The 18,716-nt window shown below is 34.3% G+C and overlaps 1 protein-coding gene across 5 annotated transcripts in view; it reads left to right on the top strand.

The window, feature by feature from the left end:
- Foxn2 (forkhead box N2) overlaps nucleotides 1–16,273 on the top strand; it is a 71,680-nt gene extending 55,407 nt beyond the window's left edge. For 4 of the 5 annotated variants that reach the window (XM_087216414.1, XM_004839415.3, XM_021253839.2 and 1 more), the window contains exons 4-6: nucleotides 1,250–1,314; nucleotides 10,196–10,264; nucleotides 11,860–16,273. In XM_087216414.1, coding sequence (XP_087072540.1) covers nucleotides 1,250–1,314; nucleotides 10,196–10,264; nucleotides 11,860–12,377 — 652 coding nt within the window. In that variant the 3' untranslated portion in view covers nucleotides 12,378–16,273. The remainder of the gene's footprint in view (nucleotides 1–1,249; nucleotides 1,315–10,195; nucleotides 10,265–11,859) is intronic. The other variant, XM_004839416.3, reaches the window with a different exon arrangement.
- The last annotated feature ends 2,443 nt before the right edge of the window (nucleotides 16,274–18,716 follow it).

Raw genomic sequence — 18,716 nt, 5'->3', positions numbered from 1 at the left:
GTTGTTTTTGTTTTTTGAGAGAGGGGCTTACTATATAGTTCTGCCTGACCTTGAACCTACCTCAGCCTCCTGAGTATACAGGTATTGCAAGTGTGTACCACCACACCCAGCTTTGTGCTTTTCTTTTTAATTAAAAATTCAAGGTGGGAAAATTTGCAGTATTTTTTGTAAATCATCATAAATTTTATTGTGTGTGTGATGTGTTGCATTTTAGGGTTTTTAGCCTTTAGATATTAAACAGAAGATTTTGTGTAAAGTACAGTAAATAATAGCAAAAAGGTTATCAGTATTGGCTTTAAAGCCTTAGTAATGAGACATTTTCTCCTTTTTGTTTTGCAAAGTAACAGTTCCATCTGATATGCTTTTGAGTATGTAACCCTCTAATAAAGTATGAGGAAGAGAATGAGATACAGTATATGTAAAAATTGTCGGTAGAAAATTAACTTTGTTAACAAAATTTTTTGTACTATCACAATTTCCAAGAATAGAAATAATTTTTCTCAAAAATTTTTATTTTCTGGAAACAAAACAAAACTGTTAGTGTCTTTCCATATAGAAAGTTTAATTTGATAACTGATATTTATTAATAAAACCAGAAACTTAACAGTTTGTTATTATTACCATACAGTCTTCCTTAAACACTTGTTTTGGTACATGTTTTCAATTTCTGTGATAATAGCTATATTAATATTATATAAAATTTAAATATCTAATATAAAACCAAATAAGAATTTAAATGTTATCTATTGTTCTATGCATTTTAAAATCACTATTCTTTTTTATTGTTCTTCTTGTTTTTTTGAGGCAAGGTTTTGCTATGTAGATCAGGCTGAACTTGAACTCACTATCTAGCCCAAGCTGGCTTCAGACTTGCAGATCTTCCTGCCTCAGCTTCCCAAGTGCTGGGATTACAGGCGTGCACCTCCACCCTGGCTTAATTGCATTATTCTTACTTACTTAACACAACAACCCTATTTGAGAGATTTAATTATTCCTGTTTTACAGATGAAGAAACTAAGAGATTAATTATTTTGTATTAAAATATCCAAATAATTATGATTTAATCTTGGTCCCTATGCACTTTCTGCTTTAGCAGACTCTCCCTAAACTGAGTATCATTAGCAAAGAAAACAAGATAAAAATAGTTTGTATTTTTAGTGGTACAGATTAGCTGTATTTGTGACTAAATCCTACAAAAAGTGAAATAAAGATGTTATAAGCATATTTGTCTTTTCTGTTCATTTTTCAGTGGTTCTTTATCACCTCACTATTTAAGCTCTGTTCTCAAGCAGAACCAGGTGCGAACTCTCAAAGGTATGTGTGAAGATTAATCTTTTAAGTCATAAAAACACAGCTTTAAATTTAGGATTTTGGGGTTTTTTCCCCATTATAAATTATACATTAATTGCAGAAGACTTGGGAAGTAAAACAGTTATAAAAAGAAAAGTTAAAGTCACCCTTATTCTATGTTAGCATTTTGGTATAATTTTATGCCATATATGTGAGTTGATATGTTTTTGCATGTATATATGCATATGCCCACGTGTATACACACACACACACACATACGTATTTTTTTCTCAATAGCCCAAGGCCTTGAGCATGCTAGGCAAATGCTCTACCATTGAAGTACATTTCCAGCCCTGTTCTATTTTTATTTTGAGACAGAGTCTTGCTAAGTTGTCCAGGCTTGACTTGAACTTGCCATCCATCTCCATTGGCCTCCTGAGTAGCTGGGATTATAGGCATGCGCCACCATGTTCAGCTTTCACTTTCAGTTTTTCCTTGAAAATAGGATTTAATTTCTCAGTGATTCTGTCAGTAGAGTTATCTTTACCTGTGCTTGTATGGCCCATGATCTAAGGATGGCTTTATATTTATAAAATGGCTGGGGAAAAATATCAGAAGAGCAATAATATTTCAAGACATGAAAAAAAACTAAGACAGCTGAGTTAAGTAGTTGAAACAGAGACTTATATATTATATCATTGTTTTTGTCTCCTCCTGCAAAGCATACAATATTTATTTTCTGACCCTTTGCTGAAGAAATTTGCTATCTCTTAGGCTAGAATATAGTTCAGAATATTTCTTTTATAGGTTAACTGTGAAGAACCTTAATTTAGGAAGCTAATAAGTTGACTTTCAAAGAATTTTTTCATGCTTTTAAAAATCAAATCAAATTCCAAATTAGTGAATTTTTTTCTGCTTATAATTAATTTTATATATTAATAATATGTTAAAATGAGTTTTTGGTACATTGTTGGTTTGAAGTCTAGAGACATTTCCATGACCTACAAAAATGAGAATTCTCAGACTAAAAGCCTTTCTGTTTATCAGAGACATTTTTGCTCTTTGGACCTATACTAAGCTGAGGCTCAAAACCAGTGTTGATGTTTGTAAAAAGAGAGGCAAAGTGGGTGAAAAAGCATTTGGAGAACTCTGCAAAATGATTAAGTTGGTAGAGAATTGGATAATGTTTTGCCTTAACATAAGGCAAGTACAATACCGATTTTCCTGTTACTTTCATGGGTAAATGTGTTCTCTTGCATCTAGGTATTGCTGAAACTCCCATCTTTTTATTGCCTCAGTAACTTCTGATTCTTATACTCTCAAGTTCAGTTCATACACACATTATGAGAGCATACTCTTTGTAGATTCTCAGGTTTAATTTAGTTAAAATCTCATCTTGCTCTAATTCCATTCAAATCTGGCTTCTTCCTTTGGGGAGCAGACATTTCCACAAGTCTCTCCTGCTAGTTGCAGCCATAGTTTTTCATAACTAGAGCATAGGTACTACTTCTTCATCAGATAGCTTACACATATTATGCATTATCTCTCCAGGGCTAACACCTTATTTCCCTCTAGCCTTTTATACTCAAAAGAATTACCTAATCATAATTAACTAAATGGGGAAGGTGATTTGGGATTCTAGATTAAAACAACTACAGGTCTGTTCTGGAATAGAATGCAAAATTCTCTTGTTTTAAAGAGAAAAACATGAAACCTCAAGAAAACTTAACCAAATTTATATCAAATCTGATTATTTTAGGGCACATTCATAAATTTTGAGAGAATTAGCTTCTATGTTTTTTATTATTTCTAGAGAAAAGTTTGAAAAACGCCAAGTGGATTAAATGTTCACCACAAGTAATTATTGAGCTCCTGTATTTTTCCAGGCATTGTAGTAGATGCTTTGGGATATGCAGAGATAAGAGACTGAGGCCCTGCTGTCAGAAAACAGTTTAATTGAAGAAGAGTAAAAAATTAAAGTTAATGAGGGGCATAAAAGGCCTCTTAGAGAAAGAAGTGTGATAGTTGAGCTGGACCTCAAAAGTTGGGAGGATACTTAACTGCTAGGAGGACAGCTTGCCAAAGAGCAGGGAGAGGGCACAATGATAGCAGGAAACAAGGTTGGCTAGGGGCCTGTCTAGAAGGTTGATGAGTGCAACTGAAGCCTAAGCCAGTGTTAGTGAACCTTTTAAGAGGTCTCACTGATACAAACAGCCCGGTGTGGCACATATGCCGTAGGTCTGCCACCACTGGCCTAGGCGTACAGAAGGCCAGGTAGATGTGGTCATTTAGCATGGGCAAGGGGAAGGAAGCAGAGGTTTACAGTGTGCTTATTTAGCACAATGAGTTTAAACTTATTTCTCTAAAAATAACACAGGAAGCAATTAGTTGCTCACTGTGATAATACATCACCTCATTCAGTCCTTACAGCAGACCTTTGAGGAATTGCCCCCCCCTCCTTTTTTTTTTTACAAATAGGGAAACAACTTTGGAGAGATTAATTTAAGGTCACACAACTACTAAATGGCCTAAATACTGTAACTGGGTGACATAATCAGTTTTGTATTTTATAAAGATTTCTTATTGCACTTCACTTCATAGAATCAACTTTTCTAATCGTTATATTAGAGATACAGTTAGACAAGTAGGATTAATAACAGATTAGGTTTAGGATATCCAGAAACCAGTATCAGCCAAAACTGATGCAGCAGTTTGTTTAAAGTATAGTTGTCTCTTGCTCAACTTGCTAATTTTATGTGCCAGTATCTGTGTTGCAGCATTGTATAATACATAGCTGGAGACATAGGACTTTGCATACTGAGAGCAAAAAAAACTTCTTGGTCAAGATTTTGGCTTGGTTTGTGTTTGGAATAAATTCATGTTTAAAAATATTACTCAGCTGTACTAAGATAGTGTTCCAGGCACCAGTCTCTATCAGTAAGCAAAACAGACAAAAATGGAATTCAAATTCCAGTTGGTAAGTTTTAGTATTTATACTAAAACACCTAGTAAAATAAATATAAAATTAAGGCAGTTGGTGTGTGATGTTAGGGGCTAAGTGTACATCTAAATTGAATTTTAAGGTTGCAGATTTGTAGAGTTTATATTTTAGTAAAATGAAAGTGAACCAATGAGCCAGACAGCTTAAAGTATTGGTAGTTTATTGAAATTGTCCGACTCTGAAGAATTACAAGAGCATTTCTCCATTTGCATGCCTTGTAAATGTGTATGCTAGTTTTGATAGAGGGACGATAAATCGTTTTTTGGTTATTACTGAGCTTATAACTGTTTAAATTCTAATTTTACAGTTTCCATATCATTTCCTTAAACATAGGGATTGAGAATCAGATGGCAGAAACATGTTTGTCTTATAACTTTTACGTTCACAAGCCTAAAACTGATATTTTGATTTTTTTTTTCTCAATTACTCTTAATCATGTCCTAGGATCTTGGCTAAGGAAATGTAAGCCAGGAAATAGAAATTAACAGTTTTGATACATCTTTATTGTTATGGAATTAGGATATTTTGAACTACGAAATTTTTTGTTCCTGATGACCTAGGCATGTGAGATAGATAATATAGCAAATAGTATTGCTATTTAAGGAGTAGACACCTTTAAAATAGCACAAGTACTTTATCTGTGAAAAAATAACATTATGAAGGATTTTCAGTGTGACAATAAACAAATGAGTCTTCAATTTAAATTTAATACCCAAACTGATTGGGTTATACTATAAATAAAATGTTTGTAAATTCTACCCAGAGAATTTTTGTTGCTTTTGATCTAAGAAGTTCAAGATTCTGCCTTGGACAAATCATTGATAATCAAGTGTTCTTGAATACCACAATGTTTTGGGTCATTTCTTTGCTTATTTTTAATAATGAGGTTAAACTTTAAGAGTTAATTGGCAAACCATTGCAGAATACATGTTTTAAAAACAGTCTAAATAAAATCAAATATAGGTAAAATCTTTTGCAAAGAAATGTATCGTTTCACAAAGTTAATTTCTTTTCTTTTTGGACACAAGGTCTCACTATGTAGTTCAAGCTAGCCTTGACCTACTATGTAGCCCAGGCTGACTTTGAACTTGCAACCATCTACCTGCTTCAGCCTCCTGAGTGTTGAGATTATAGACATGCACGACTACAAAGTTAATCTCATGTAGTAGAATTCAAGTTAAACCAGCTATAACAACTTCTCTACCAGTAATATTTTCCTATCATTCTACTTTTTTAGAAGCAATACCTAGCCAGGCATGGTGCTGTATACCTCTAATCCTAGCATTCTGGGAGACTGAGGCAGAAGATCAGAAAGTTCGAGCCAGCCTGGGCAATTTAGCAATTTAGGGAGACCCTGTCTCCAAAAGAAAAAGAGTGTCAGGTATGGTGCATGCCTGTAATCCCAGCACTCAGGAGGCTGAGGCAGGAGGATTGCCACAAGTTTGAGGCCAGCCTGGGGTATATACTGCGTTCAAGGCTAGCCTGAACTACATGGCAAGACCTTGTATCAAAAAAACGAGAAGCCGGGGATCTAGCTCAGTGGCGCTGCGCCTGCCTGGTACCCCCCCCCCCCAAAAAAAAGAAAGGAAAAAAAAAAAGAGAACCGAGATGTTGCTCAGTGTGAAGGCCCTGAGTTCAATCCCCAGTACTGCAAAAATTAATTTTAAAAAAAGAAAGAGTGGGCCGGGGATTTAGCACAGTGGCTCGGCGCCTGCTTCACAAGCTCAAGGTCCTGAGTTTGATCCCCGGTACCTAAAAAAAAAAAAAGAAAGAGTACCTAATTTTATCATGTGAAAAATTCAGAAACTAACAAAAGCAATGATGTTAATATAGTTTTACCAAGACATTTTCAGGATAAGCCTATTAAACTGTTCAATATACACTTTATTTTTAATAAGAAAGTTTTATAAGTATTTCATTTATTAGGTAATAAATGTTTTGTAATTTGTTCTTCATTATAATATTGTTTCATGTTAGATTCTCTACCTTAGCACTACCTCCCTCATTTACAAAATTGCAAAGTATGTTGATCCTCTCATGAAAATAAAAATTATTGCTGGGCATGATGGTGCACACCTGTAATCCCAGCACTCTGGGAGGCTGAGGCAGGAGGATCCAAAGTTTGAGCCCAGCCTGAGCAATTTTGTAAGACTGTGTCCGCCAAAATAACAAAAGTCCCAGGGATGTAGCTCAGTGAGAAGGCCCTTGACTCAATTCCCAGTAATGCTAAATAAATAGATAAGTGAATTCATTCCTGGAATACAATCCTTCTGTCAGGGGTTTTACCTAATGCCATGGGCACCTGGCTGAGGCAGAGTGGACTCTGAAGTCCGGCCCACAGTCCACTCTTCTGGCTGCACAGGCCTTGAATAGGGAACCCTTTCCCTGCAGGACAAGTCACCCTTCTCCAGATCACACAGAGAGACAGTATGGTGATAGCAGATGCACTCCTATTTTTCATAGACAAACACTTTCAAACTGTCTCAGGTCTCATTCTAAAAGAGAAATTGGAGTCTTTGTTTTGCCTGGCCTTTCGATTATGACTTGTGGGACATCACTGATTCAGTCCTTTATACTTAATGTGCTTTCTGCTTGGAATGTTTTTCCCGCACCTCAACTCCCTGAGGTTTTGGCCCAGCTCTTCTCTTCCCCTTGAGGACTTCCCTGGCCTCTCTATTTAAAATTGCATTCAGAAATGTGTTATATACCAACTCCCCACAATGAATATAATCATTATGAACTGCAAACATACTAATAAAAATTTTAAAATAAATTTTAAAAATTTGCAGCCACCTCCCTAGCATTTTTCTCTCCTCCCTCCCTCCCTCCTTTGTCTCTCCCTTTCCCTCCCCCTCTTCTCTCTTTCTCTCCCTCCCTTCATTTCCTTCCCAGTGCTCATCACTGTTATATTATGTTTTAATTCTTTGGGTTCTAAGAGGTTAGGGATTTTCCTATTTTGTTTTCTGCCATATATTCACAATGTAGAATGATGTTAAGCTCTCAGTAGGATATTCAGTTTATTGAATGAATGACAGAATAGAGCATTCCCAATATATTCTATTATTTCCCCAAAAAATTTCTTAGAGCCTACTATTGTTGTAGGCATTATGGTAACATAGAAAATAAGACAAAATTTCTACCCCAAAGAAGCTGACAGTGTAATTAAGATGACAACAGTGTAGACACTCTTGTTTCATAGGGTCACAGTTTATTCAAGGGAAAAGAATTGTATGGTATTGTGTGCTGTCTCATTGCAGACAATATGAGAGATGTATCAGAGCCTGATAATTAAAGTCAATAACAGTAACATTTCCAACCTTAAAAGAGTTTATGGGCAAGTCAGGGAGCAAGCAAGTCAGTATCTTCATGGCTTTCTTTTTAAATCCATAATAGTGTTATAAGTAGATACTACAAGTAAATTAGAAAACTGTAGTGCAAAAATTTCCAACTTTAAGATATAGATAGGGCCAGGGATTTAGCTCAGTGGTTTCACTGCCTGCTGTGCAAGCACAAAGACCTGAGTTCAATCCCCAGTATCAAAAATAAAAAAATTAAGATATAGATAGAAGTCGTCATATCTGGATATTCTTTAAATTTCATTCTTTATGTAAAAGCTAATGTTTTATACACATTTTCGAATTTTCTCCTCCCTCCCCCTCCTTCTCACCCCCCCCCCGTTTTTTTTTAACTTAGTATGTAGCCCAGGCTGTCCTCAAACTCAATTTTTTTATTTTTTTCTTCAATTAATTATTCAGACTTATACATCACCAACATGGAGAAAAACTTATATAAGTAGGTATGAGAAGATATAACTATCTGCTGATTTTACCAGCATTTTAAAGCCCTTTTTTCTCATGAAATAGCAATATTTATGTCTGACCTTGTGAATACTATTTAAATCTCTAGGGCTTATAAGCTTGTGAATAATTACAATGGAAACATTACATATTAGTAATATTTTTGTTGCCACAATAATTACTCATTTAGTTGCCAGGCATAGTGGCACATACCTGTAATCCCATCACTTGGGAGGCTGAAGCAGGAAGATCACCACAAGTTCAAGGTCAGCCTGGACTGCATAGTGACACCTTGTTTTAGGACAAAACAAAAATAATTCATTTAGCATTTATAGATTGAGATGACCTGGACTGACCAGTTATGTGTACTTTTTAATTTTTATTTGTATTAGTACATGTTTGCAGTACATGTACTAATATTAAAATGACTATATTCATCATGGGGAGTTTCATGTACATAACACATCTTAATAGTTTTTATGTCTCCTCTCCTCCCATCTTTTCCCCTCCCTCCATCTCTTGGTCCCCTTCACATTTGCAAAAGATCAACCTCCCTGTTTCCTATTATCTATCTTTTATTTTACTCTTTAATTTATTTATACTTTGGGTTTCTCCTATAAGAGAAAGTGTGCAACATTTTAAGTTCATGTGTCTGATTTATTTCACTTAACATTATACCTGAGGGTGCATCCATTTTCCCATAAATGACTCAAATAAATCCTTCATAGCAGAGTAATACACCTTTGTGTATAAATACCACATTTTCTTTCTCCATTCATCTGTTGATGGACATATAGTTCCCTTCCAAGATTTGGCTGTTATGAGTTGTGCTGCTGTAAACATGGGTATGCAGATGCTACTGAAATATAATGTCTTCAACTCTTTTGGAAAGATACCTAGAGTAGGGAGTAGCTAAGTCAAATGGAATTTCTATTTTTAGTTTTTGGGGGGAATCTCCATAGTGATTTCCATAGTGGTTGTACTAGTTTACACTCCCACCAACAATGTTAAAGGGTTCCTTTTACCATACAGCCTCACCAGCATTTCTTACTTGATTTCTTGATCATGGCCATTCTTTCCAGAGTAAGATGGAATCTCATTTTGCATTTCTTTAATGGCCAGAGATGTTAAACCTTTTTTCATGTATCTATTGGCCATTTGCACTCCTTTGGAGAAGTACCTGTTCATTTCAGTTGCCCTATTCTGAGTGAGTCTTTTATTTGGGGCGGAGAGTCTAATTTTTTTCTTTATATATTCTAGATATTAGTCCTCTGTCTGAAATATACCTGGCAAAAGTATTTTCCCATTCTGTAGGTTGTCTGTTACTCTTTTGGTTGTTTGTTTTGCTATGCAGAAGCTTTTTAATTTGCAATGATCCCATCCTTTGATTCTTGGTGTTATTTCCTGTGTATTTGGGGGTTCAGAAAGTCTTTGCTTGTGCCTATATCTTCAAGAGTTTTACCTATTTATCTTCCAGCATATTGTTTTAATATTTACATCTTTGATCCATTTTGATCTAGTTTAGTATGTGGTGAGAGTTAGGGGTATAGATTGAATCTTCTGCATGTGTATAGTTAGTTTTCCCACTACCATTTCTTGAAGAGTCTGTCTTTCCTCCAGCATGTTTTTGGCCCCATTGTCAAAGATCAGATGGCTGAATGTGCCTGGGGTTAGTTACATGTATTTTTATCTTCTCCAACTAGCATGAGCTTAATGTCACATTTAACTGCAGATATGCATACGATATTATTCAAGGGAAAAATGTTCAAAAGTAGTAATGCTCTACACTTTCAGCTAATTTAGTTTTAAGGATGAACCTTTTGAAATGCAGTTCAAATGTTTATTTTCATTCTGAATAAAGAGAACTTGTATTTTCTCTAGTACCTCTCCATTCTTTTACACAATACTGTTCACAAAACTGTCCCATAGTTTAAGTGAACAGAAGCACATTGCACAATAATATATATGATGTTTAATTTATGTCTGTGCCTTTTAAGTAGGAAAATGTACAGCAAAATCTTGGTGCTGATTATCATTGAGTGCATGCAAATACTTTCATCAGCCTCTCTTAAAGGACATTAATATTGCCACTCTTTTCCCTTTTCAGAATCTGATATTGATGCTGCCACTGCAATGATACTTTTAAATACTTCTATAGAACAAGGGATTTTAGAATGTAAGCAATCATGCTTTTTTTTTTCAAAATAAATCTTCATGAGTACCTTTTCAAATTTCATTTAGAATACAAAATGTTTTAAGTGTCATGGCAAATTACTTTCCAGTTAAATTATTTTAAGCTGAATAACTTAGTGTCAGTTTTATAGTTCCATTTATTTATATGAACAGTTGAAAGATTGAAGTTAATGCTGAGAAATTTTTTTACATTGACCAAGAAATGGAGAATATAGCATATTTAGAAAATGACCTTAAAAGAGCTAAAGATAAAAATGAAAGGTATCAATAAGAAAAGATAGGGCCGGGGATTTAGCTCAGTGGTTTCGCCACCTGCTGCGCAAGTGCAAGGACCGGAGTTCGATCCCCGGTACCAAAAAAAAAGAAAGAAAAGATAGGAAAGCATATTTATAACTTGGAACAGGAAAAGCTTCTTTAAGAAACAAAACACAAAAATCTGTACAGGAAAGTGATGGGTAAATTTACGGTTCTGACAAAGAAAAATACCTTCAGGAAAAGTAACCAAAGGAGGCTGTGGGGAAGCTCAGTGGTAGAGCACTTGCTTGGCGTGTGCATGTGTGCAAGGCCCTGGTTGCTCTCTAGCACCACTAAAATAAAGGAAGAAAGGTAACGTAAACAAAATACTGCAGAATTTTTTAAACCATATATTACAGACAAAAGATTAACATTGAGTCTCTGAAGGATCCTACAAGTAAGAAATTAAAAAGAAAGCAGTTCAACAGAAAAGTCAGCAAGATACAGAAATAAGTGGGTCTCAGAAGACAAAATAAATATGGATAGTACACATGCAAAAAGGTGAACTACTGTAGAAATGGAAGAAATGGAAAATACAGGATTGAAATGCCTTTGTTTTTGTCTCAGAGATGATAAAGAAAATAATGGCTAAGCTGTGCATGGTGGCAAATGCCTGTTATCCTAGCACTCTGGGAGACTGAGGCAGGAGAATTGCAAGTTATATCCCATCCTGGGCAATCTGATAACCTAGCAGGACCCTGTCTCAAAATTTTAAAAATAATAACAAATAATAAAATAAAAAGGTCTGAGTCCATACCTCAGTCTAAAGGCCCTGGGTTCAACCTCCAGTGTCTTAAAAAAAAAAAAAGATTGAGAGTATGGGAATAGGTTTTGTCATATACTGTTGCATATTTGAGAATACCAATAATAATTTAAAATGCATATAACCTTTTACTTAGCAATTGTATTTCTTGGTATTCCTCCTAGAAAAGTATTTGCATGTGTGTGAGGAAAGTCATCCAGAGAATTTTCATTTCAGCATTATGTATAGTAGTAAAAAATTGCAAACAACCTAAATACCAACAAATGGTTAGCTAATCCAACTGCTATATTCATATTGAGGCATTCTGTGCAAATAGTTTAAAATAATTATATGCTCTATGGAAAGGGCAAAGCATATTATTAAATGCTTTTAAAATGTTTCAGAGTAATGAAATGAAAAAGCTTATAAAACATTAATAATCTAAAGCACCTCATGTTCAGGAGTGATAACAGTAGTTTTCAGTGGTCTGTTTTTGCAATCAAATGGATTTGACCTATTGATGGAAGTGCTGTTTTCCACAGGTGAGAAGCCTCTTCCTCTTAAAACATCATTGCAAAAAAAGAGGAATTATGGCCATGCATTTAGTCATCCCAGTGCTGTACGATTACAAGAGAGTGATTCGTTAGCCACCAGCATTGATCCAAAAGAAGATCACAACTACAGTGCCAGTAGCATGGCAGTACAGCGGTGTGCATCCAGGTCAAGCGTGTCTTCCCTGTCCTCTGTAGATGAGGTGTACGAATTCCTCCCAAAGAGTAGCCATGCGGGCAGTGACGGCAGTGAAGGATTTCATAGTGAAGAAGACACAGACGGTGATTACGAAGATGACCCTCTTGGAGACAGTGGCTATGCGGCACAGGCTTGTGTAGATACCTCTCAAAAAGGGCAGCCAGGCAAAAAGATGCGAAAACAGTCGTGTCAGGAAATTGATGAGGAGCTCAAAGAGGCAGCCGGATCTCTGCTCCACCTTGCTGGAATTCGTACGTGCCTAGGTTCCCTAATAAGTACTGCAAAAACACAAAAGCAGCGGAAAAAATGAAATACTGGTTAGTGTGAAATTATTTTAAAGTGTGGCAATACTCTTCTACTAAAAGGGATATCAAAGCCATAATGGACTTCTTTAGTTTTAAGGTGGGGGAAGGGTGCCAATTACTTGTTTCCTTCAAAACATTTTTGGTTACTTTTTAAAAAAATTTTTTTATTAAATAATTGCTGTTAGGATCATGTTCAATGATAAATATGTGATATAAAAACCTAAAAGCATAACTTTGGTGATGTGTCTCCAAGATTTGGAAGTTTTTATGTAAGGGAATGCCCAGTCTCTCTCTTAAAACTTACAGGAAAAAAATCTTTTTCTGTTAATACATCAAAATGTAAGACTTGGTAACTCTATACTTTTTTTGTTTTCCTTTCCACTGTAACTAACTGTAACTGTAGTTACTGATCCAGCTAAAATTTTCCCTGATATCTTTCTCATATACTCCTGTCCTGACACACAATCTATTATGATAAGATTTAGATTTTTTTGTCTTATTTTTTATTTTAAATTACTTTTTGTTGCAGCACGAGCAAAGTCAAATATAAATTGAAAAAGATCTTAGATGTCTAGGAAGTCCCTTTTGGTTAACATAAGTAGAGAATACAACAAAGAGTTCTAATTGCTTTAGAAAAAGCAATTTTGGGATGTGATTTCATCTAAATACTCTTAATTCCTATTATGATACAGTAGTATCTTTGAAATATTTTTATTGAACAGATATTGCATAGCATTCATTGGAGCCCTTTTATTCTTTCCCAAAATGCTTTGCAACCATTGTTAAGTTTTAGCCACTATCTGTCTTTGTTGAATAGAACTTATCCAATGAAAAGATATAGCCGTAGAGTTTGTTATGGAGTAATATCCATTTTGACATACTTTTGCAATAAAAGAACCTTTTACTTGCTTTCTAAATACACTGCATTCTGAGAGTCATATAATAGGAATGGAGTGTAGTAAAACATTTTGAGTAATTCCTACTTATGTTGTCATAAGGTAAGGTAGGTCATTTAGGAAAAAACTTCTTTCCAAATTTTGCATGAGTTACAATTGCTGAATTAACTTTTAAAAGACATAATGAAGCTGTAGAGATAAATACCTTCAGGGATTTAAAACTCATGAAATTAGATCTTATACAGTACTCTTTGAGAAGACAGTACAATACTCACATGTGCCATTAATCCATGCTAAAAGATTTTATATTACTATTCCAAAAGTGCATTGACTAAGGTATTTTAAATATTTAAACAAAATCTGCTTATATAAGACAGTTTTTCGTATCATTTACTTAGTTTGACTATATTATTCAGAAAGAACAAGAGATACTAATACTATAATTCATTATATATATATATGTATTTTTTACAATGGTGGTAGCAGCTTTCTAAAAGTTTGGTCTTGTCTGACGGTATATCCTATGTCATAGACAATGAACTTATTTTCATTTTTCTCATAATTTATATACATATATATACATACAGTGTCAGGCTCAATGTTAATTTCCTGCCTTCAGCTGTTTTTATGACAATAAAACATTTTTGTGGATTTTTAAAGAGACGGCTTATTTTAACTTTGAGCAAAACTGTCAAATGAGAAGAATAATAACAAAAGCGTCTTTTTCCATGGGTAAGACTTTAAGCCAGGGATAACAGCATTAAAGTTCTCTGTTCTGTTTATGTTAATACATATTTTTTTTGGTACCGGGGATCAAACTTGGGACTTTGCACTTGTGAGGCAGGCGCTGGAACCACTGAGCTAAATCCCTGGCTAATTTTAATTGAATCTGGATGGCCACATTAATAGAATTGGTGCTGTTGAAATCTAGTAACTTTTTCCTTTGTCGATAATATAGGATGAGACATTAAAATTTTTTCCTCATGTCATATCAACAGAAAATGACTAAACTAATTCAATCTCTTTTACTATAGAGAATGAATAAAAGATGAAAAAATTCATTTACCACACTGTGAATAGTACAGAAATTACAAATATCAGTTTAATAACAAAATATTTTTAAGTTCTTTACTGTGACCTCTGGATAGAGCAGTGTAACACTCTTCAATGATTTGGTCCCACTCTGCCTTGTTCTCCTAGCATTCTGCACCACAGCGGTACTCCTGAGTCCTGTCTGTCGGACACTCCTTACAAGGAAAGAAAAATGACCTACGATAAGGAGGGGGAGAGTTATTCTCAGCTCAAATAGGGATCTTAAAAGTTTTTTGTTTCAATATATGTAACAACTTTAAGTTCTTTGATTTTTCTCTCCCTCTTCATGTACTCTTCCCACAAATTCAGATGTTGAAGCTACATTCATCACTTGTGAGGAAGATAAACTCTTGTATACTAAAAGCTAACTGGGAGAAGTTGCACAATATTTTACACTTGAGTTTTGTACAGAACTCAGTGCATCACTTTTCATTTACTAATAGACTATGGCAGTTATTTTCGAAAGAAAGAACCAAAATTTTTAATTATAGTCCCCTCATGACTTCCATTGAGACAATGATCTAAGTCTTCAGCTATGTTGATACAAATGTGGCTCATCACCCTCCACATAAAGGAAGTCATTCTGAGTCCTATGGACTAGAAATCATAATGCCCAGTCATTAAATTTTGCTGCAATGAAAACGTAGGTTAGAGAGGTTACATACTTTTCAACTAAATATTTTAAAATTGTGACTTAAGCTAATATGTAACTTGCCTTATATCAGTATAATACAAATTTTGTTGCAACAAATTCCAGTTTGTAATAGATTTCTAGTAAAAGTTTTGTCTCTTGGCACAATTAATCTTAACTTTTCACCTCCCAAATAGAATCAGTGTTTCTTGAATATGTATTTTTGCATTTTATTTGTGCAATATATTACTAAGTTAATATTTACTTTTCAAATTCAGAGAAAGAAAACATTATCTGTATTCATGGAAAAGCTAAGTATTGGTGGATCACCTCCCTTTTTCCACCTTTAAGCTTTTCTTGTCCTCCTAGCCAATGTGACTTCTCTTAACTTAGAGTCCCTGTATATTGTAAAGTTTAGTATATAATTTTTTTTGCTACTTTCTGAGGCATTATATAAAAGGTTCATGCTAGATAGTTAAATATACATTAGCATAAATTCAAAGCTAGAGAAAGTGTTAAGGAGGGAATGTATGTGTTTTGGTAGACCAGGAGGCCCTTCCCAGCAGTTTAAACAACAGATTAGCAATAGTTATGAATATTTCATAAAGTTATAAAAACTGTCTTAACTACTATAGTAATTTAACACCCTTTTGAGGGAACTATAGTATTTAAGAAACTTTGAGACTTTCTGGTTTACATATACTTTATAGATTTTCTTAGTTTGAAATGTGTAAACTTTGATTTAAATGAGGTTTACTTCAGTGTTAATGATGTAGTCAAGTTATTTATTGAAAGGCAAAATAATAGAGTATTCTAATGTTATACCTGCCATTTTTTTCTTTACATCTAACTGCCAGTGCCACTGTCAAAACTTGTTTTTAAAATTGTTGTACATTTTTATTAAACTGCTTAATTTTCACATATTGTGTTGCCATCATACAGTGTATAAAAATGTATAATTGCCAATCCATTGTAATTATTATTTATTTTTTAAATGAAAGTATAAGAATGCTTTCCAATTCGAGACATTTATTGAACTGTTCTTCTTTTCTGGTGTAGTGTAAAAATTGTCCTGGGTTTGAGTTGTAACTGCCAGTAGATGAACAGTCACAAGTGAACCACTTCTCAGTTGCCAGTCTTTGCTCCTATTAAAAACAACTTAACGAATGTTTAGTTTTTGTATCTAATCTCTGATTATTAAAATGTTTATAAAGTTTATTTTTACCAAAGAGATGCGATCCATTATGATAAAGCATTGCAGAATAAACTTTGTTTTATAACACTTTTGTGGTTTCTCTGTTCTGTGGGGAGAGGTATAATGGGGTAGTGTCGATGTTAGGTAACTCCTACTTCTACACACACACTTTACATTGTTCTGTTACAAAGTTGGAATCATACACATTAAAGGTTTAATTTCAGAATTTTAAAGAATCTGGTTTTACTATTTTTATGATTTTTAGATATCTTAATCATTGAAAGCCAAAATACTGTTAATTAAATGAGTCTCTTCCTAAAGTTGAACTTTTTCCTATTTATTTATTTATTTATATTATTATTATTTTTTATTTGATAGAGAAAGTGTTTGTTTTTGTTTTTGTTTTTGTTTTTTGGTACCGGAGATCGAACTCGGGTCCTTGCGCTTGCAAGGCAGGCGGCGGAACCACTAAGCTAAATCCCCAGCCTTTTCCTATTTATTACATATATGAGACATTTTGAAATAAAAATAGAGAATATGAAATTATTTCTAAGTACAGTAATGTTACTTCAAAAATACTAATAATACCATCTGAAAATTGGAACGTCCAATATAAAATGGAATAATGTATAGAAGCAACATTTTACACTTTTTTTTTCTGGTACCGGTGATTGAATACAGGACCTTGTGCTTGCAAGGCAGGCACAGTGCCACTGAGGTAAATCCCTAGCCCCTAGAAGCAACACTTTGAGCTTCAATTTCCAACCCCTTTAAACTTTTGTAATAGTAATTTAGTATTTTCTAGATGGTGTTATTTGAAATGAGTTAAGACAGCCATATTGATTTTAAACTACCCCCCCTTTTCTGCCATCTCTGAAATACAGAGTCATTTACAAATTATAACCATTTGGGGGTCATGTGTTTCTGAAAATTTTATTCTCATTGCATTCATCACTATCTACCTCTTACTATTCTGAAAGGGAAAGAAATTATACTTTTTTAGAAAAATAGCTGGAAATAAAGCTTGGTAATAAAGCACTTGCCTAGCGTGATATAAATAAATGTTTGAATAGTCAGTGGGGGAGAAGAAAAAAAATCTAAGCAGAAGAATTACAAATAAATTATGCATATACTTTACCCTGAAGGAATGGTGGCACGGCAGGATTTTCTTAAACTGTGGGCTATGCTTGATGACTAAGGCTTCCAAAGACCAGTATCCAAAGGAAGCACCTTTACAATGGAAAAACTTGATAACTAGACCTTTAGCCAGGCAGCTTAAGTCAGTGCCAGCAGTTGTCACTCATGCTGATAGCGGGTACTATTGATAGGATATGAAAAATGGACCTTTGTGATATTCCCGGAGCACATGATCTAATTGAGGTAGAGGTGTGAGGTAGGAAGATACATTCAGTAGTTCAGCATCCTACAGTATTCCTGACTAGTAATCCTCAAAACTTTCAAGGCACAAAAACAGCCTGAGAAGCTGGGACATAGTGGTACATGCCTGTAATCCCAGCAGTTGGAAGGCTGAGGCAGGAGGATCTTGAATTCATGGCCAGCCTGGAAATAGCAAGACTATCTCAAAACAAGTTCAAGAAACTTTCTCTTCCATGAAGGGGAGCCTAAAGAGACGTAATAACTACACATGTATATCTTGGATGGAATCTTGGAACAAAAAAAAAAAAGTTACTGTATTTAAAAATAAGAATATATCAATACATTAATTGTAACCTGCACCATACTATTATACTTGTTAAGAGATTAAGAGAAACTAGGGGAGAGGATTTATAAGTATACAATTTTTCAGTAACTATAATAAAAAGCTGCTGGAACTAAATTTAGCAATTGTACCAAATACATCAATATTTTTCAAATTAATTGTATACATGTTAGCAACAAACTGAAAAACCTAAATATTAGAAAATACCATTTACAGTAGTTTGCAGAAAATGAAATAAAAGGGACATATTTAACAAAATATATGCAAAACAAAGAAAACTTAAGCATTCGTGAGAGAACTTCAGATCTAAATAAATGGACAGGTACATGGATTCAGACTTAAATATTGCTAAGATAGCAATTCTCTCCAAACCATGCATTCAATTCAATCCCAGTCAAAAGTTTGGCAGGCAAAAAGAAATTAGGAAAACAGTATTATTCACAGTACCGTCAAAAGAGTACTTAGGGTTTTTTATTCATTAAGCTTATTGGTACATTTTAGGTATACATTATGATCACATTCAACATTGGGAATTTGTACCTGTACATGATATATCTTGGCTCTTGTTTTTTCCCATTCCCCTTCCCTCCCTTCCACCTCTCCACCCCTCCCTATTTCCAAATGCTTTGTTTCTGTTTTTTCCTTCTTTTCTCATATATTTTCTTTCCCTTCTTCCCTCCACCTCCACTTCCTTTTCCCCTTTGAACCTTTTTTTTTTCCTATTTCATATTATCTAGTATACATTTTGATCCTCATTTACACTTTCAGTTTCTCACACCAGAGAAACAATTTGGTATTTACAAATGTCTG

The sequence above is a fragment of the Heterocephalus glaber genome, unplaced genomic scaffold (genome assembly GCF_053883595.1).
Source record: "Heterocephalus glaber isolate CG9 unplaced genomic scaffold, H.glaber_assembly_v1.0 deba00001457, whole genome shotgun sequence".
NCBI lineage: Eukaryota > Metazoa > Chordata > Mammalia > Rodentia > Bathyergidae > Heterocephalus > Heterocephalus glaber.
This window is presented reverse-complemented; position numbering and strand designations above follow the sequence as displayed.